This window comes from Colletotrichum orchidophilum (genome assembly GCF_001831195.1).
Source record: "Colletotrichum orchidophilum strain IMI 309357 chromosome Unknown Scaffold_179.1, whole genome shotgun sequence".
Lineage (NCBI taxonomy): Eukaryota > Fungi > Ascomycota > Sordariomycetes > Glomerellales > Glomerellaceae > Colletotrichum > Colletotrichum orchidophilum.
Window position 1 is genome coordinate 26,354 of NW_019173135.1, and position 19,941 is coordinate 46,294.

At 53.3% G+C, this 19,941-nt stretch overlaps 4 protein-coding genes across 4 annotated transcripts; 1 reads left to right on the plus strand and 3 right to left on the minus strand.

The window, feature by feature from the left end:
• Positions 1–2,129: 2,129 nt before the first annotated feature.
• CORC01_13123 (CFEM domain-containing protein) lies at positions 2,130–3,700 on the minus strand (the record flags this gene model as incomplete). The annotated part of the gene is made up of 4 exons (XM_022624740.1): positions 2,130–2,571; positions 2,640–3,315; positions 3,402–3,537; positions 3,599–3,700. 4 exons carry the CDS (start codon positions 3,698–3,700, stop codon positions 2,130–2,132), a joined length of 1,356 nt encoding a protein of 451 aa, XP_022468748.1.
• Positions 3,701–10,741: 7,041 nt separating this feature from the next.
• On the minus strand, positions 10,742–13,185 carry CORC01_13124 (uncharacterized protein; the record flags this gene model as incomplete). The annotated part of the gene is made up of 4 exons (XM_022624741.1): positions 10,742–11,131; positions 11,226–11,517; positions 11,592–12,012; positions 12,114–13,185. The coding sequence occupies 4 exons, from the start codon at positions 13,183–13,185 to the stop codon at positions 10,742–10,744; spliced, it is 2,175 nt and encodes a 724-aa protein (XP_022468749.1).
• Positions 13,186–13,888: 703 nt separating this feature from the next.
• Positions 13,889–15,358, plus strand: CORC01_13125 (uncharacterized protein; the record flags this gene model as incomplete). The annotated part of the gene is made up of 2 exons (XM_022624742.1): positions 13,889–14,085; positions 14,185–15,358. The coding sequence occupies 2 exons, from the start codon at positions 13,889–13,891 to the stop codon at positions 15,356–15,358; spliced, it is 1,371 nt and encodes a 456-aa protein (XP_022468750.1).
• Positions 15,359–16,064: 706 nt separating this feature from the next.
• Positions 16,065–17,892, minus strand: CORC01_13126 (major facilitator superfamily transporter; the record flags this gene model as incomplete). Its single annotated transcript, XM_022624743.1, has 2 exons — positions 16,065–17,479; positions 17,595–17,892. The coding sequence occupies 2 exons, from the start codon at positions 17,890–17,892 to the stop codon at positions 16,065–16,067; spliced, it is 1,713 nt and encodes a 570-aa protein (XP_022468751.1).
• Between the last annotated feature and the right edge of the window lie 2,049 nt (positions 17,893–19,941).

A 19,941-nucleotide genomic window follows, 5' to 3' on the forward strand; every position in this document is an offset into this window, starting at 1 on the left:
TGAGTCTTTGGATATCATCAATTCAAACCAGCTTTCCTCAAAGACCCACTCGGCCAATGATAATTCTCATTGTGATATCCTAAATTGTATTCGTAAAAAGTTGGTGATTGACAATTACAACCACCCAGTATCTATACAGTGAACATGAAGCTACTTCTACTTACATGTATCGTTCACACTCAATACCGCAAGCAAGGTCTAGCAGAGTCTAGGACACTCGAGGTCAAAGCGCCGATGTTCCCCAAGGGCGCAGCGTCGCATCGATGCCGAAGAATGTCCCATCGCTTAAGTCGCAGGTGGTGACTCTCGGAATCCGCCCGTTGGAGATGATGAGATTCCGGTGAATGATGTGGTCCCCAACGGCGTCTCATACCGCTGCGTTCGGTACGTGTAATTCAATGCACGAGTAGACAGTTGACATCGCTTGATCTTCAGGCAGGTATAACATGGGGTTCTAGTGGATCAAACAGTCAAGATACCTCCTTTACAAAGACAAACTAGGCATAGTAATGCTGCAAACTAAAATCTTGCTGAGTGCGTCCAGCACATATTCGCAAGTGACAGGAGGCCAGCTAACGCGGCGAAGAAGGACCAGGAAGGACTCGAGGAGAGGGGGAAGGTAATATTGCGTTTTTCAAACATTTCATTAGTTCGAAGCCACCACCCATCCTAGATTCTCCAATCACTCATACCCGTGCCTTTTGAGCTCTACAAGCAGGGGTGTTTCAAGACAAGAGGCTCGATTACCAATGTTGATGATTCTCGGTCTTTTTCTTCCAAATACGTCAGGTGAGCAAGTGCTCGGTATCAGGGATGAGGGCACGGCTATGATAAGTCGTAAAGCGGAATTTCGGCGCAGGTCGCATATATAGCTCAAAATGTATCAAGTTATCGAGCGGTGTGTGTGTGCTCTACACGTATTCAGAACATCCATCACCTTGTTGTCTCAGAGATCAAGCCATTGTCTACCCCTGCCGTCGATCTGCAACGGTCAGGCCGCACCGGAAACCCCCATCCACCTGTTCCAATAGCTTCCAAAGGGGAGTTCCATACATGTCAGGTTGACTGCGTGCAACATCGGCAACTGCTGGCTGCAACCCACATGCACTGAGACATGACAATGCAGATCCGGGCAAAACTGCCATTGGGGGGAAACACCTTTTCTCCAATCTGCAATTGGCCAGTAGCATACGACAGGCCACACGCCACGCGGGAAGGTCTCCGAATAAATTCTTAATGCCCGGCCGGGGGGGCGCCGCCTCTATCTTGTCACCCCGCTAGCAGAGGTCGTTGACTTGTTGAGAATGAACGTTCCCCGAAACCGTAACCAAACCGGCTGCATGTACAATCGCAAAGATATCGCGTAAACATAGCAAAGGCAATGAGTGCCATATTAGGAAATAGGCTAAGACGAGAGCGGACAGAGGCTTTAACTTTCCTGGGTAAAGACCAGGCTGACAAGTGCATCCGCTCTCCGGCCCGCTCGCTCGTGGCCCTAGAAAAGGACTTCGACTCAATCCGGCTGAGTGGGTTGCGGAGCCCAAATGTCGAGGTTTCTCTCCGAGTGGGAATAGGTGGCATTGGGGGCCCTTGATCACCCTTCCAGCCCCCCCTTGTTCAATGGCAACCACCTTGGATGGGCCTCCGAGATGGATTCAACCACCTACAATGCAAGTTAGGGGGACGAGGGAACTACATAAGCGAGGAGCAAGAGACGGTCGAGGCCCCGGATGAGCAAGCCGGCCAAGAAACCGCTATTCCCGTTCTCAGGTTTCAAGCCCGAAGCTGTGCTTCTTTTGGGATGCTGCCCACGCGGGGGGCATCTCAATCACACGATCAAAGAAGGGGTCCGAGCGATTCGCGGTCCATGGCTCAGTACCCGCTAAGCGACGATCTCATATTGTTGACATATTCACACTCTTTCGGGCCATCACCGCCGAATGGGGGTATTTTCGGTGAGTCGATTAAGTCAATTACCAATGAGGGTACGGTCTGGTAGTCCCTCATGCTATAGTGGTATCCAAAAACAAGAAGAAAAAAAAAGGGTCATACGACTCGTCGCAAGCGCAGACTCGAGCAATATTTCGCTAGTAACAAAGGAGAAAGAAAGAAAAAAGACGCAAGAAAATTCAAAACGGCGAGCCGCTTCGTCCCGTCTTCGAGCTGCCCGCTTCCAGTTCCCGCATGTGAACCAAGCTCGTCTCGTCGTGATAATCCACAGTGTACTCCTTGGTGTACATGATGCCATCCGGGCTGCCCGAGAGCCCCGACTCGCGGTCGGCGGTCCTGATCTTGGCCTCGTTGCCTAGCGTCCGGTTGCGGCTGCGGCCGTTGCCGCTCGATTGGATGTAGTATTTTGCTGCCGCGGATGTTCCGCGCCGTGTCGTGCCGAGCAGCTTGGGGAAGAGGCCGACGAGGATGACGCGTATTGAGGGCATGCAGGCGCAGATGATGCCCACGTTGATTTCGACGGTGGACCAGGTCGCGACTTCGAACTGGTCCCAGGTTGGGTTCTGGGACTTTGCAAATGCAACTAGAGATTGCAGACGCAAGATGCTGACAACGGTGACGCTAGAAACCATTGTTAGAAAATAGCCTCAAAAAAGAAATGGGGACGCGGTTTGCGTGTTGATACGTACAAGGTGCCGACAAAGAACATCATGGCCACACTAATCTTCTTCTTCCAATGCAAGTTCAGGCCCTTGATCTGGGACAAGGGCAAAGCAAGCATCCAAAAATCCAAGACAATGCTAATACCGGCATTGGCCCAGGCGATGGCGTTGATATCCAGGCATTGCCCGTCGTGGTTCCCGTCCCATTTGGTCCAGTAGAAGCTGATCGGGGCGCACTGGAAAATGGCGACAAAGATAAACGTGAGGCCAAAGACTGCGTTGAATCCAATGGTGCCCCAGATGAGTTTCTTGATACTGCTCTGCGAAAAGATGCGCATGTAGAAGAATAGGAGGGACATCTTTAGCAGCGTCACCTGGCCAAAGTACATCGGCTCCATGACGAAAAACCAGTAGCCAAAGTTGCTAATCTTGTCAAACGGGACGGTCCAGACGTCCTTGCCGAGGCCGTTGGTGGCGAAGCCATGGCTGTTAATGACGGTTCCCGGGATGCCGGAGCCGAGGGTAGCGAGAATAAACCAGTCGTCCATGCCGAGATCGCCCATTGTCGCAAACACTTTGTGCACCAGCCGAACGATTACAAACGCGCCCGAAAGGGAGCCCATGGTGATGGAGATGGTGTTGTACATTGGGGTCCGGTTCCTCGGGGTTGCGCCGCATGACGTCTGAGTGATGTTCTTGGTTGCTGCGAGAGGTCCAAGGGTTAGACGACAGGTCTCGTGGGTGGGGGAATTACACGATGACATCTGAAGAGAGGTAAAGGCCACTAACTGAGTGCATTCCTGAGAGTACAGTTCTGCATAACGCAGGCTTCAACTTCGACCTGCAAAGGAGCGTTGGTGCAGATACACGTCTGATTCGTCGGCGCGCAGGGGGAGCTGAGGATTGCTGTCACAAGACATGCTTGCTGTGACAGAGTCAGTATTTGCAGTACGAGCGGCAATTGTCGTCGTCAACGTGTCACATACTGCGCATGATGGGAGCGATGCTACAGCTGAAGAGGCATCGCCTTGGGCCGCAGCGCACGAGAGCACTGCAGCCAGTGACACAAACAGAGAGATGAGCCTCATGTCGAAGTGGTTCCAGATGAGAGAGATGACTAAGGACCTCGCCTCTATCGAAAAGAGTCCAGGGAAGAAAACCGGATCGTCGTACGCGCTAGATATCTGTCACCTCGAACATGGCGTGAGCGTCATAGTCGAAAAGTCGTTCGTCGTGATGGAGGCGTCAAAGGTTGTTCTCAACACGAGATGGGAGGGATGGAAGGAAGGGAAAGACAGGATAGATTAAGGTTGTCGTGAAACGCCTTCTACACCTTGCTGTCTTAATCATCAAGAAAAGAAAGAAGAGGCCACTTGGGGGTTGCGTGGTTCCTACGTAGCGACATGCCAGCGCGGAGATGATGCTCGATGTAGCGAAGGGAGCTTTCATGCGGCGGTTCCACTTGGTCAACGCCACACAAGACCAGTGTGCTGGTAGCGTGCCGTCTACTTTTTTTTCTCTTGACACACAGTGGTCGCCGTTACACTTCGTGGTGGTATGACGGCTGTTCTAGTAAACGGCGCGCCCCTTTCCACGCCGTTTCTCGCGCACTATGCAAGTCTCAGTGGTGGCGGCGGCTGAGAACCGGACGACGGCGTGTTTTCTGCTACTCTACTCCTAACCGAAGGTTACGTTTTGGGGGGGGGAAACTCGGCCATGGCTGGACGACGGACTGAACAGCGAGGACCCTGGTTCCCGGCTCAGGTCGTGGACTCGTGGGATCTACCAGGGTCTCACCCAGGACGACGACCATATATGGCAGGCGAGGGAGAGGGAGGTGATACACTGACATGCAGGAGACTCCCCGTCAATGTGGCATGGCAGCGGACCGAGGCCACGACGGGTCTGGGGCGCCGTAGGTACGAATACACGTATCGGGTAGGGGACCGGACACTTGCAGCGAAGAATGATCGAGAGGTCGACCCATGGCAAACTTGAATGAAAGATGCGGATGGAAGGCCCGTCATCTGTGCCTGTGCCACACGGTCCACTCCGTACATGCATATCTTCAGGGAGGGAAAAGAAACCCCAGGAAGGGGGGGAGGGGGCGGGCTAGACACGGTCACCGAACCAAGGCGAGCAAGGGTCGGGGAGCATCGTGAACGCAAGGATCAGCACCCGGGAGGCCCAGCACGAAAAAAAAAATCTCCTCAAACTTGCGCCCTGGAAGAGAGGGGCGCTCTCGTGCTTCGTGCAAACTACGAATACGGACACAGAGGAGAAGCCCAGACATAATAGTACTATGTAGATGTCTGCAGGGGCTGGTATCCCATCGGCATTGAGATACCGTGCCTGGATACCTCCTCGCGATGCCACTGCGGAGTCCGGTAGCCCCCAATCCTGATGAACGAAGGATGGAAGAAACCAAACATTGACTTTCAGTGGTAAAGCACCGAACGGCACGGCAAAAGCTTGTACGAACCCAGAGGCTGGCCGAGGCTGGCGCGGCAATGCACAGCTGAGGCGAAGCTGAATCTTCCCGCGGACCGCTTCCAGCTTGCAGCTTGCAAAGTGGTCTGGTGTGTGCATCCAGCTTTGACACATAATTCACCAAAGAAATCGAGATGCCGAATCCTGCAACCGAAAGGGAAAGGGACATTGAGTAGGAAACGTCCGAAGAAAAGCCAGAGTTTTAGTGTGACAGCTTTGGAAACCACATCGAAGGAACCCTTTTCTTTCTGGAAAACCGCCCCCCCGAGATGGGCACACTAGCAGTATCCGTACGCCGTACCACATCACCACTGGCTCATCACACGCTCGGGAGGGGCGTGTGTCCTGGTTCCTTTTTACCCCTTGGGACGTTAGTTCGGGCAGAGATGGCGTCGCAGTTGGCCGGTGCTATCCCTATCCTGGTGGCACATCCGGCACGCTGTGTGTGGAGTAGTCGCAGATGGGGACCGGTTGAGGGACCACACGCCATTGGCGGTCCATTGTTCGATCAAAGTTGGGACGGGGAAAAGAAGACTAAGAGGTGCTCGATGCGAGAATTCGGCCTTATCGCCGATATTATGACTCGAATGGAGACAAAATATGGGGATTTGTGCTTTCTCGCTGAGTCGTTCTGGGTGAGTCTCTCTGAGTCCTGTTTCCGTATGTGGGTTGTCCGCGCGGGCTGGCTCAGCTCCGAGGATACCAACTCGCTAACATGCAGGCTACAGCAGCGGATCGTGGGCAATCTCCATTGCTCATATATTGGCAACCGGCCGAATCCTTCGGCACTCTGCCCTGTCTTCGGTCCATTGACCGGACTCTCTCGGATTATTCACAGGTTGATCCAGGGGGGTTATGAATCCATCGGCGGATATCGACCTGTCCCTGGAACAACCAGATGGCTTATTACAGGTTTTCGATGCTACCCAGCAAGGTGAATGTGGCCTGAGAACCAGAACCCGACACTTCTGACTCCAGCCCCCCCCCCCCGGCTTTGTGGTGTTCGTAGGGGTTCCTCGGTGAATAGATTAAATGTTTCTATTCTATCGTCTGGGGTTCATCGTATCTCTACAGGTACGGGTACACCTGGAAGGATCGGGGGGAAGGGGGGGCTTTGTTTGAAAGGGTTTGAACTTTGTGGAGAACCAGTGGAGGCAGAACTTGCGCAGAAGTAAGAAAAGCGTGCTAGTGCTAATACTTTCCGCGTTTGTCATTTATTAGTGTGATGGCATGGTTTCTGCAGAAAATCCGGATAATGACAACGCGTGTTAGGCACTGACGAAAAACGTTGTACATAGGTAGGAGGCAGGAAAAAACAATGAATAAGAACAGATCTAAGAGAACTAACCTCGGGTCAGGTGGCGGTTGCAAGATCAAGAGGCGCAAGACTAGCTACTCATGTTCCCATCTTCTAGTCTTGTTCTAGCGGAAGCCATCGGACACACACCGCGGCACCGTCGCATGCACCGCCGACCATGGACGGCAATTCAACTGCCCACCAACCGTCTCTCTCTTCCCGGAGCGCCGGGCGATGACGATTGTGGAGTTTTGACTCTGCTTCAGCTCGCGAATGTTCCTATGGTTTTATTTTTTCCCCTCTCTCGTGCCCCGATTTCAGCTAGCAGCTCCTCGATTCCCCCCTCGTATGAGACGGCGGACCCTAAGGTGGTGGAGTCCCTCCCCTGTCTACTCGAGCATCTGCTGATGCCATGTTCCCTGTCGCAATCACGCCGGGACAAGGGTTCTGGCGGCCGGCCGGTCTGTGAGGCAAAGGGAGCAGCAGGGCAGAGACGAGGTAGGTAGGTAGACTTCCCGGCCCTAGGGCAAAGCCACGCGGCGGGAGACTTGGTTTCCGTGTGGTGATATTGGGGGCCGGCGAGATTGGAGCCCGTGATAAGCCCATTAGATTCCAGCGATTGGGTTGGAATGCGGGAATCATTCCAACTTATTTAGAATTTTAGAACACATCGGACAATTCTCACTGTGGATGATGAGATTGTGCTAAGGATGTCTCAATCCAGGCATTTGTATGGTCTCGGACTTGGGCCGGATCCCTCCCTTCCCCCCCTCCCTCTCTATGTCCATGTCAAATAAAAGCCAACAGAGCAAATGTCATGCGCTTCTGACATCTGTCCCGCAGGCAGCTTGCCGGCTCTAGTCTTCTAGCATGATCTTGAAAAGCAGCGTCTGCCAACATGATTCGCCAATGCCCAGAGTCCACAGTCCCCTCGGGCTTCGCGAGAAGATTGATGTTGGCGAAGGCGACTGGTTCATGCGAGCACGGGCTGCTGCTGACCTTGGCCACTGAGCCAATTTTCTACTCAGCTCAGGCTTACCTGTGGAACCCCGCTCCACGCTTCTTTTGTTCTGGCTGCTTGCTGACTATGGTTTTGTCAGACATGAGTAGTAGGTTGACGGCGTGTCAGACATTGACGAATGGCCCTGTTTTTTTCTTGTTTCCTATTTCCTGCTTTTTCAAGTCTAACATGCCGCCCGATCCTCTTCGTCCCTATCGAATCTTTCCAACGACGGAACCAAACACCAGGCGTCGGAGGAACTCGTAGATTGAGGGGCCCGAAAACCCGGTTCTGTGTTGGTTCTTGGATGGTTGCACGATGACCGTGCATTGGTCTGCCAGGAAGCGGCGCAGAACAGTATTGGCTGCAGCATGCAATCTGATCTCTCAACTGTGCCTAATCTAGCGAGAGAATTGCCCATGTCGTCCCAGGACCTTTTTTGTTTTTTTCCCATTTAGAACGGCAGAGTTCGCTTCCGAACCAGGATTTGCACAGAGTTCAGACGAACGGAGATGGCTTCCTGTTCTATCCTGCTGCGACACTGGTGGGGGGAAGCATCTAGGTTTTGACAGCTATACTGGCATGTCAGTATTATCTGCGCAAACACGGACCGTCGCATTTGACACAACGGCAGTTGCGTTCACTTCTGCCAATCACATAAAGCTTATTGCATAAACTCAGTTCGCCGGGGAAATAATCCTGTGAAACATTTCATATCGGTGCAAATCGCAACCGTTGAATCCCGACAGAGACCACAGAGTTTAAGGCCATCGGACTGGTGTCTTTATCAGCCTGGGTGATATGACGACCCTGAAGACCCAGGTGACATCGCGTGGGAAAGAACCAACAATAAAGTTCACAACTTGGCAAGGGTCACGATCAACAATCAAACCAGCTGCTCGGTAATACTCAAACTTCCCTTTCAGGAAAGGTATCCGCGCTTCCGGCTGGGAATTAAGTTCACCCCTTGCATTTATTTCAATACAAATGTTCGCCAACAGCAGCTCAGTTCCATTTTCGGGGTTTCTGTTCAACATCCGAGTCCGACCTTGTCCAGTCTGCCGGAGTTGATCTCGGAGATGCCTCCGTCATCTCTCATGCCCATGCACCCATGTTCGTGACCGTCAAAAACATTCGCAAGTGCCGGTCAAACACTCAGAACCAACCCGCAGCTTCAATGTCACGATCTTGTGGGCCTTGTTGTCAATTACTAGGTTCATTTGATCTCGAAGGTGTGGGCTACTTCCACGATTCTCGGAGCTCTTCCAATCATGCCGTTGCAATTTCCTACTGTCATTTATGCCTGGTACTGGCTTTCGCTGGAGCGTTCACATACCTATATCTCTAATATAATTAGCTCTATGGTAGTGAAGTAAATTTTATCGCTTATTGCAATGATTTTACTCCAGAGGTCAAGCCAGGGTCTGGGTTAACCTTTTGCAACAGAAGAGATTCCTCGACCATTTCAAGTCGTTACGTTTAGCCGTGAACATGCAGAACTTTCTTATCTTTCTGTTCAAATGAACCTTGCAAAGCCGCTTGAAAGTTGATTTCCGAGGGAAAGAAGAAGTGCTGCCAGACTTACGTGTGGAGCCTAATGCTGCTTGATTCATCTTCGAAATACAAGTCAATCGCCTGCTAGCTGGGCAGGTTTCTTACTGCGCCATTGAATGTTATTATTTCCTGTACCGCAGTCGTCGAAGAAGCTCATTCAACGTCCTCCCTTGAGCCAATGCCTCGAAACCCGGGAGTCGCAATTGCTACTTCATCGAATTTTTCAAAGCTCAAGTTCAAGATTGAATATATGATTATTACTGTAAAACTCCGTCTTGTATCTTGATGTCTGGTAAAGACTGTCTACGAAGCGTGTGCTGCTTATCGATACCTGTTGGTTCACGTATCACAGGTGTGATTTGTTCGATCGAACCGTAGTGACGAAGGGTCAATTAACTGTATATTAATCTCTACGTAAAGTGGAAAAGAGAGGTTCTAACCGTGGGTTAGATCACCGGTTAAACGCTAATATAGAGACCCTCAGATGTCCCCTGCGCTGGCGCTGGCGCTGACTCGAGGTCGAATTAGGCTTCCAATCCGACAATACCATTTTAGGGAATTTTAAGCTCAGCATGACGCCCTTTTCTGGCAGAATTCAAAAAGAATCAAACGTTCACTCTTTTCAGTAAACTTGCTATTGACTTTAATGTGGATTGACTTTAATGTGGAAGACCGCTGCTACATTTCCTATTCATTGGTTGAGAGTCTGAACTCATTACGCTCGTAGAGTTTGCCCAAAGTAGCCTCTCCCAGTTGGATAACGTATCAAGATACTAAAATTAAACAGTCTTCCTATGAGATGAGAGATTTTTCCAGGTGTACTCTCTCTAGAAATAATATTTTCTATGTTACAAAGACAGTAAAGCGTTATAACAAGGACAAAAGAATTTTACCTAAATGTCCTCTGCCCGCGCAAGCCAATGCTGGCCTACTAGAGGATCGTTTGAAGAATGTTCAAGCGCTTGGGGTTTGGCATGGCTCCCAACGCTTCCCTGATCAAGAGAATAGACCGTTGAAAACACTACCCGTCAACGGTTTTCCCGAGAATTGATTTTAAGGATTGGCCTGCCTGCATCAACCGAAATGCTACACTTGGCACTGCCCAATGCTCAGCCCACAGAACCCAGGCGATCTGTCAATTTCTACCTTCAAAAGAATTTGGGAATAATGTCGCATGTCAAGGAGTGTCTATATATTGAGGTAAATGCTATTTAAGGTATTCACTAGTTAGATGCTGAACGAAGTCGTCAGTTTTATAAGAAAGTTGTTGTTGCAAGTATCGAAGGCAGATTGACTAGTACTAATCTGTCGGCATGAACTGCACCAATCGCGAATTGGCATGGAAAATCCAGGCAGGCAGGACAGAAGATCTAGGGGATCCAAGCAAAACAAGACAAAAGCCAACACTGCTAGAATGCATTAGCAAAAGAAGATGATCAGTGGGAGGCTTGAACTCCCGGCCTTGGCATTACACAACATTTCAGGTGACATATTAGTACCACGCTCTAACCAACTGAGCTAACCGACCAGATGGTTGAATCGTATAGCTGTAATTGTGAATAATACCCTCACAAGATAGTCTCCTCATCGCAATTTTTTTCCAATTGAGACATTGCGATCTTGTCTCCTTCATAATTCATTTCAGTGAGATAGTCTTCTTTTTGCCTCTTGCCCAATTATATATGACACCTGTACCTTAGATATGAAAACAAAAAGAAAAAGAAAAAAATGCATTGGGCAAAGCACTAACACCGGCAGGCCGACAACCCAAGCACCAGCCCAGCCAACTCAACCCTGCGCCGGCAAATCGGTCCACGAAAACTCTGGCCGCATCCACTCATATGTATCCAACAGATCAAAATTGAAATCCAGCTGCGCCGAAAAGTCCCATTCCATCGCATCGCCAGACGGGTTGCTGTTCGGCGCCCCGTTGAGCGCCTCGTCGAGCACCTGCTGCACAATGGTCATGGTGCTGGCGCAGATGCCGCCCGTGGCCTCGGACGGGCTCACCCACTTCAGGAACCCGACCAGAAGACTCAGCACCTGCACGATGCTGGACCGCGTAATGACCTTGCCGTTGCTATCTGTGACGGTCACGCCGCTGTTGGCGAGAGTCAGCGTCGGCTTGAGTAGCTCGAGGCAGAGGATCCCGCCTCCTGGTGCGGCGTATGCTAAGACCTGGGGTAAGTCGTGCATATGTCAGTACGGATATCGATCTCGTGTGTTTCGAAAAGCTGCTTGCCGATCTAATGTAGGGCCAGAGTGCACTTACCAGCCACTTGAAATCCTCACACAAGACACCAAGACTATCCATATCAGTCCAGAAGAGCAACGTGGTCGACGTCATCTCGTAGCTCACGGACAGCAATTCCCGTTTGTTGGAACAGTCCTGTCGATGCAAAAGTCTCTCGATGAAGAAAAGATTCTGCAGATGCTCCAATTGCATGAGCAAACGCACGTGGAACATTTGACCAGTGAGACTAGGATTCCGTATGTCTGACTCTTTGAACCGCATAATGGTCGGCATCTCGGCCGCGGCCGCAAACTCCTTCGCTTTGAGGGCACTTTGGAAGTGGCAGAGTTAGCAATCTCCTGGACACTGGTCGTGTTCTCAGATACCGCCTCTTCTCTCACTTACAGCAAAACTTCCACTGAAATAGCCGCCTCAGGCCCCAAAGCAACCTCAAAGATTTCATCCCGGATGATCATGAGCTGATACCGAGCCCGCCAGAACGTGACCGAGTTCAGCGCCCCATCGGCATTCCAGCCCGACTTGTCCAGCGATCGCACCGCCTTGCTGATCGTCTCGTCATCGCCCAGCAGGTAGTCGTCCCGTATGTCGAGCGGGATCGGCGTCAAAATGTACCGGCGACTCAGGGCGGGCGGTCGGCCTGTGATCGCCGACCCGACTTTGTCGAGGACAAAAATCTTTACGAGGACGCGTCTTCGCAGCTCGGATGCCAGGGTTGGTTTGTACGGCCCCTTGTTTTGCTCAACGTGTAGGCCGAGGAAGGTGAGCAGTGAGACTGTCTCCCCTTGTGTCATCCACGTCGAACGACCTGTGATTATGTTAGCCTCCCGCCTCTGAAGACTATCTCGGTAACGCAGATGGCCAGTCGAGTGAATTACTCAAGACTTGGCAAGTCACCCGTCAACTTACTTGTATCTCCATCAATGATAGACTCAATAATCATCCGCCTAAAGTAAAGATACAGCAGCAACGTGTTCCCAACGTCATTAGCCTGCCGCGCCAACGTGATGCAGTCAAAGATACACTTCCTAAACGCGTTCTTCTGCCCGTACCCCATCCGCCCGACTTCCGTCCTCGGAAGCTGCTCGTTTCGGAGCTTCATCTCCCAGTAAATAAACAACAACCCAAGCGTCTCCCATCGCAGATTCTCTCTGGTGAACTGCGCCATCCACAGCTCCGGATCGGGCTCGTGCTCGAAGAAAGGCCGGGACGAGTTATAGCACAGCCGCCGCGCGAATTCGGACAGCTGAGCGTCGTCCCGGGCGGTGCCCAGGTAGTGACCGAACGTGCCGTACAACGAGTCCAGGGCGCGCACGGCGACTGGGTGGATGAAGGCGTTGTGCGGGTCGAACTGTGAGTTGAAGAGCTGTCGGCCCTCCCGTTCATCGGGAACTTGCCGCAGGACGGACAGGCATGTCTCCAGCGTCCTGGCGTCTTCGGCGAAGACAATGGTCTCCCGCTGCGACCTGGTCTCCCGGCCCACGAACCTAATCTCCTTTTCTGCGTGTACGTCGTGGCCAGACAGCCCGTTCCCGACCTCCCTGTACACGTCACTCCACGACATGAAGCCGAGGTGCCCGGACCCGCCGTCCGCCACACCGAGCTCACGACTCGGAGCCCGCCGCACAGGTGTCTCTGTTTCGGTCAGGACAGGGCTAATCTCAGACCGCCGATCAACGAGGGTGGACGCAGTTGCGGGCTGATATTGCCGCCCGCTGCGTTCGGCGCCCATCTCCGAGCCCGGACTCACACTCGCTGATCGCGACGTCCGTTCCGAGACAGCACGGGGGCCTCCTGGGTCTGGTCGCATCTGCGCCGGCGCGCTCATGGTGAACTCGCACGGCTCCGTCCGTCTCCGTCTCTTGCAATTACTGCAGACCGGCCGAGCGTGGTCGCATGCGACTTTGCGCCGGCGACAGGGGTCGCATGCTTGGAGCCGACCGTTCTTTCGGTACCGCAGTGGTGAGGACGCGGACTCCATGATGAGGCCGATGTTCGCGGAAAGCCGCACAGGAGATCAAACACAGAAACAAACGGTATTCCTGAGATGGACAAACTTTCAAGTTTCCACCCGTGATGGATTTTTCTCATTCGGAATCATCCTCAACGGGATCAACAGGGGAAATGTCAGCAAGCAAGCCTAACTTTCGCGTCTTACCGAACATTGAACCGAACAAATCTGACCTAAAAGTTCGGCTTCGGATGGTCCCCGCAGTCTCGGGAAGAGCCTAACCGTGAACGGCAAACACCCGACTACCATGTCATTTTGTCCACCTTCGGCTTCCGCTGACCAGTCCATTTACCCTCTAGACCGCACGAATAGACGCAACTCAACTTTGCGGGGCTGAATCGTTTAAAAAGGCCTCGTGGGCTGTACGAATACTGTGCTCGAACAAGGATGGGTAAACCTTCTCCGACGTCGATTGCGCCTTATGGGGTAGCAGTTGATCATGACTTGTGTCAGTCTGCCCGCCCGTCCGCCCCCGACGCCGGCGCGAGTTTGCCGATTGCAAAAGAGACTTCTCGTAAGAGCAAAGGGTTTGTGTTTCAAGACAGGTTGCATGACAAACCATTGCGCCTACACTTGAATTATGTTTATCGTTTTTCCTTTACCCGTTTCTGTTGATATGTACATGTAGTGCTGCCTCTATGGAATTGTTTCGAGTTGCCCGTGGTTCGCTGTCATGTCTACTATTCGCATCTCCAATGATGCGTCTCCGTACTCGGAGCCGTCTCCCGAGGCAAGCACGGCAACGCAGCCGAAAGAGAACGCCGCCGCCAACGTGAGTGAGAGTGTCGAGATCGAGTTGCGCCCTCGAGATGGCGGCCGCTTAGCCTGGCTTCAGGTCGCGGGTTCATTCTTCCTATTCTTCAACTCTTGGTCAGTCATGATTCCCTCCGTCTGCCCAAGTAGCCAGCCAGCCCGCCAGACCTTTGCGGCTGCCACGGAGTAACATTCTCAGCTAACTTTATCCAATAGGGGCATCTTGAGTTCCTATGGCGTCTTCCAGGCCTACTACCAGGAACACATGAAGAACGTCCCCGCCGACTCAATCGCCTGGATCGGCTCAATCCAATCCTCTCTCCTCCTCTTCACAGGCGTCCTCGTCGGGCCCCTCTACGACGCGGGCTACTTCCGCAGCCTGACCTTCACAGGCATCACCCTCATCTTCCTCGGCATGACAATGACGAGCATCGCGACGGCCTACTGGCAGGTCCTCCTCGCACAGGCATTCTGCGTCGGCCTGGGCTCGGGCTGCATCTACATCCCCTCCGTCTCCATCATCCCGCAATACTTCACGGAGCGCCGCGCCCTGGCCACGGGAATCGTCGCCACGGGCAGCAGCCTCGGAGGCGTGGTGTATCCCCTCATCTTCCAGAGCCTCTACCCCCGCGTGGGCTTCCCCTGGGCGACACGGGTCCTCGCCTTCATCTCCCTCGTCACAAACGCCTTTGCCTTTGCCGTCCTGCGGCAACGTCGCCGGGCCGAATCCGGGTCCGAGTCCGACGACGCGGACGCCGGGAAGCCAAAGAGACGCATCATGTTGGACCTCTCGGCCTACCGAAACGTCTCGTTTGTCGTCTTCTCCGCGGCCATGTTCTTCAACTTCTTCTCATACATGGCGCCCATATACTATCTCCAGCAATACTCTCTCTCCCACGGATTCTCCTACGCAGGATCTCCGAGGGTAGCGTATTACCTGGTCGCAATCCTCAACGCGGGCTCGATTCTCGGCAGAGTATTCCCCGCCTGGCTCGCCGGCCACTTTGGGCCCATCAACGTCCTCCTCGGCGTCTCCGTCTCCATCACCGCCGTCGCGCTGAGCTGGCTGTCCGTGCATGACGGCGCGGGAAGCGTCGCTTTTGCGGTTACCTACGGCTTCGCCTCTGGCGGGCTCGTCTCGCTGCCGCCTACCGTCATCTCCAGTCTCGTGCCCGATCTGAGCTTACATGGCACGTGGCTGGGCATGCTGTGCACAACGAATGCGTTTGGCTCCTTGGCTGGACCGCCGATCGCGGGCGCCTTACTCCGAGCTACTGGTGGGTATCTGGGTGTGCAGCTGCTCTCAGGACTTGGTATGACGGCAATGACGATACTGATGTTGGTTTTGAGGGTGACACTATTCGGCAAGAATCAGTCCTGGAGGGTATGAGTAAGATCGTCATCCGATGTGAGTGTAGACTACCTCATCCACGGGGTAGTGCGAGCTACGGATGTTTTGTTTTTCTTGAGGATACTAAACATTACGTCTCCCAAGTGTTGCATAATGATTTATGAACAGCAACGTGGTCTACCTACCTTACATGTATATATAGACATCTACTCATGTACTAAAGCCGTGATAGTGTACGAATCAATGTGGAAACCTATGAACTCTAGAATTCACTCAGCAGGGCCAAAATCGCCTCAATTCCATCATTGCATCAGGACAATCGTTAGACGGGTAAGCAGAGCCAAGGGCAATTAATATGCTCGGTGTTCGTAAGTGACCTTTCTGCATGTACATCGAATCTCAGTAGCGAGGTTAATGGAAGGCAATTAGGAAACAATGTAGAATACCGAGATGTATGAAGACCCCTCGATAGGTAAGATCGGTCTCTCAAGCATCTAGATTCGTCTCAGGCGTCTAGTACTTTGAACTTCAAGTTATTATCGCTTCAGGCCGCAACGGAGCAAAGAAGACATATGAACCGACTCATAAATATGGGTAGTGACTGACTTCAAAGGAACGCAACGACGACCTCATGTTTGCATCTCATGGCAGAGGTCAACCCCAATTGGTGAACAAAATTTTTGTCTATCAACGTCTAGTCTAAAGCTGCGCTGAGCAACACCTTTTCTATTCTATGCATGTTTAATCATGAGCTCCCCGTCTGCGCCTCGGCAGCTTTCTCTTCGTTCCCCCGTGCGCCCTTCCGATGCCGCCACTCCCTCGCCAGAAACGTCAACGCCACGCACAATCCCAGCCCAGCGAGTCCAACGCCCATATACAACGCGCCCCGGAACCCCTTGAACTGCTCTTGCTTGGTCCCGGTGCCCTTGCCGACGTGCACCTCTACAGTACCCGCAAACCCAACCCCAAGCGCGATGCCGTAGTTGACGACGGTGTTGACCAGACTGGCCCCGATACCCTGGTGCTCCTTCTTCACGGCATTCGACAGAATCAGCGTCGCGGCCGGGAAACTCATGTCCATCCCAAACGGCATGATAATCATGGACACAAAGATCTGTGCCCAGTAGACCTGGTTCTCGGGCGCCGTCGCAGTGAGAATGACACCGATAGTGAACGCGAGGAGCGCCATGGTCATGACGACAGGCGGCCGCACCTTGAGCGGACCGAGCAGCTTCCCCGTGATGACGGCCGCGATACCACCCGTCACCACGACTGGCGAGAACCACGCGCAGCTGAGCAGCGGCGACAGCGTCCGGATCTCCTGCAGGATCTGCACGAGGTAGAGCGTCCACACGCCAAACGTCGCCCAGCCGCAGACGACGGCCGCCAGCACGAACGCGACGTCGGCGTTGACCGCGTCAAAGGGCAGCAGGGGCTTCTCAGCGTACTTGAACTCGATGGCGGTGAAGACACCGAACAGGACGAGGCCGAGGATGAGCGGGACGAGGACCGTGGGCGTCTTCCAGCCGTCAATGGGCGCCTGGTTCCAGGCAAAGTTGAAGAGGATCAGCGCCACGATGCCCGTGACGGCGCCGGGGATGTCGAGCTCGACAAACATGCTTTTGAAGTTCGTCGGAGGTCGCAGCTTGGCGGCTGGCTCGGGGATGATGAAATACCCAGCCACAGCCAGAATCGCGAGCCAGATGGAGAGCGCCCACATGGCCCAGGGCCACCACTCCAGCTCGAGCGTCGACGCGATAGCGGCCCCGACGACGCCACCCATGGGCGCAACGGCGCCAAAGAAGGAGAAGACCATGGCCTTGCGGTGGCCCGGCGGGTACGCTGAACCGAAGAGGGCGAGGGCGTTGGGGAGGCAGAGAGCCGGGCCGATGCCCTGGAGGACGCGGGAGAAGACAGCGAGGGTGAAGTTGGAGTAGACGCTGAGGCCGGCGATGAGGGACCAGAGGGAGAACCAGGCGAAGCCGATGATGAGTATGCGCTTGTAGCCAAAGGCGTCGCCGAGGCGGCCCGAGAAGAGGATGAAGGTGCCGACGGTGAGGGAGTAGCCGGCGACGAGCCAGGCTAGGCGGGCTGGGTTGTCTACGTGAAAGGAGTCGCCGATGACGTGGAGGAGCATGAGGGTTTCCATGTACGCGGCCTCTGATGTTGGGGTTAGCCATCGTTTCTGCGTGTGTATATGCGTGTGTATGTGTGTGTGTGTGTGTGTGTGTGTGGTGATGTTTGTTAGAGGAAGTTACGATAGGCAGCAACTCACGAGTACAAAACTGGGCCATGCAGCAAATAATCACGAACAAAGCTTCTCTAGGGAACGACATTGTGTCGACAGCCCATACTGAGGAAGCATTGGATTGTTGCGGCGCGAGATCATCGCCGTTGTCGTCGCTGGAGTCGTCTCTGCTTGATGGGCCGTGGGATAAGCTCGAGTCGTCAGGGATGTGCTTGTCGTCTCGGAGCGTGTTGGCGTCCGGTGTCGCAGCCGCGGTTCTGTCGCCCGATAATGAGTCAATGCTGTTACGGACCTGCTGCTTCTCAGATACCAACGGAGAAGCCATCGTGACTTGATGTTTCCAGTGGGATAAGTCGCTCTCAACCCTCGTATGTTGTCAACCTGGGATTCGGATGGAAGACAGATCGCCAGAGACCAGAGTCCCGAAGCCAACAAGGACGGGCGAGACTCGAGTTGAAGTAAGAGAAAAATGATCTACCCGTCAGTGACGCCAACGGCAGCGCGAAGGCGGGAACGCCCCTCCGAACGGGGTCCCAAGGGCCCAAGGGGACCCATTTCCAATTTGGAAAATTCGCCATTCCCGGACTAGACAAACTACGAAATGAAAGAAGATCCCCGAACCAGCTAGCAGGACAAGGGGACCTAAGAGCTCTGTCTCGGTCTTACACGTGGGATTGGTGAGTGCTAGTAAGAGGGTCCTAGCACACCTGTAAGTGTAAGAATAAGGGGGTACCGGATATGGATCCAGTCCATTTCGATGGGCCTTTTCTTTTCGTTCCATGAAAATTGCTTCCGTGTGGTTGCTGACTGGACTTCTGGATTCACCAAGTTCCAGCACATCCTTGGTCCCATCACGCGGCACACGATTCGGCATTCCCACAACGGCGTGGCTATCAAGCCAGTCAGTGCGCAGTGCGTCGGTGATAGCCTGTTCAATGGACCCTTGAAAGGATAATTTTACCCTTTTCGGATTACGCCCAGCGGCAAGACGGAAAGACTCGAATCTAATCTGATCTGTCTCCAACGGGACGGAACCTGGTGTCCATTCGATGTACATTTGCACTGTCTAAGATTTTCTTCGAGTTGTTTCCGAAAGCTATGCCTGGCAATGTCGCGCTGCTCTTGGACAACTTCTCGAAAACCCCCCCTTCCCCCAAAGAAAAAGACACCAAGACACTTGACCAACACAGCTCGCTCATCGGCGAATCCGCCCCCGGGCCGCGGACAGCAGCTCTGGAACTCTCGTACCCCGACCTTCTTCCCAATCCAGCGTCTGGTCACGAGCCCTTTGTCGAGACTAAATACGCTGGACCAGCAGCGCATGCTAGCAGGCAAAAACTCGGCGTTTCCCATTTCGGAACACCTTTCGGAAAAGCCAAAGACCAGCACAGCTTAACGCGCCGAATATAGGCAGTGCTGAGGTTTCCAAGAGGCGGGCAACGTGCTGGCTGGGCTGGTCTAGTGCCAAAGGCGCAAGAGCTTAGCAGCGTGTGGCGTCCATTCCCCCGCGCGCTCGGGAACGACGCCATCCCACCGCCGACCGTGATGGGCGTCGAAAGCGTCGAAGGGAGCTTGGGCCCGAGTCAAGCTAGTCTGACAGACGAATGACAAGGCCGCGGGTTCCAGCCACTTTTGGCGCTCGGGTGGTGGGGGTTGAAAGCCGGGTTGACATTCATCCAAGGCTGTCAACGATATCTCTCCCTGGGTGTGCTTGCCTGCAGGTTGTCGAGCAACTTTCCGGGGTGTCAACAGGCAATGCCCAACATTTTCTCAAAACCCATGGAAACGGGCGCCGACACCGTTTTTAATGTTGGTCTACGGATATCGAAGTGACATGCCGCTCGCCTTGGATCGCTAAGACGTAGAACGAATTGATCAAACTAAGTTGGAGATTGTGATAGCCACAGTAGAATGACAGTCCTTGTGAAGAATCGGGGAAACTTCCTAGTCATGTACGAGTCAATCACTGCTGGCGCCGTAGGGAATATGTAAATATTCCCGTATCTCCGTATTTCCGACAACCCCGTTATTCCGCTTTTCTCTCCTCTGTGGGGCCGGCGTACTGCGGGTGGAAGAGCGGGCAAGATCCGGGGACCACCAAGTCAGAAACCACATTTCACACGTCAGAGCCGCGCGCGTGTGCTGGTGTCTTGCCTTTGTCGGCCTCGTCATAACTTTCAGAATGAAGATACGCGAGTTCCGATCCTGATCTGCCAAAATCTCACAACTTTAAAAGATCGACCCCGCTAGTTGTCGGCGCGGCGCCGCCAGAGACACATCGGAGATCGAGCGTTAAAGGCCATCGGTAGAGACAGGTGCCTCGCATCAATGTTGATAATTTTGAGCAAACGAAATTCACAGCTTCTGGTCGTTC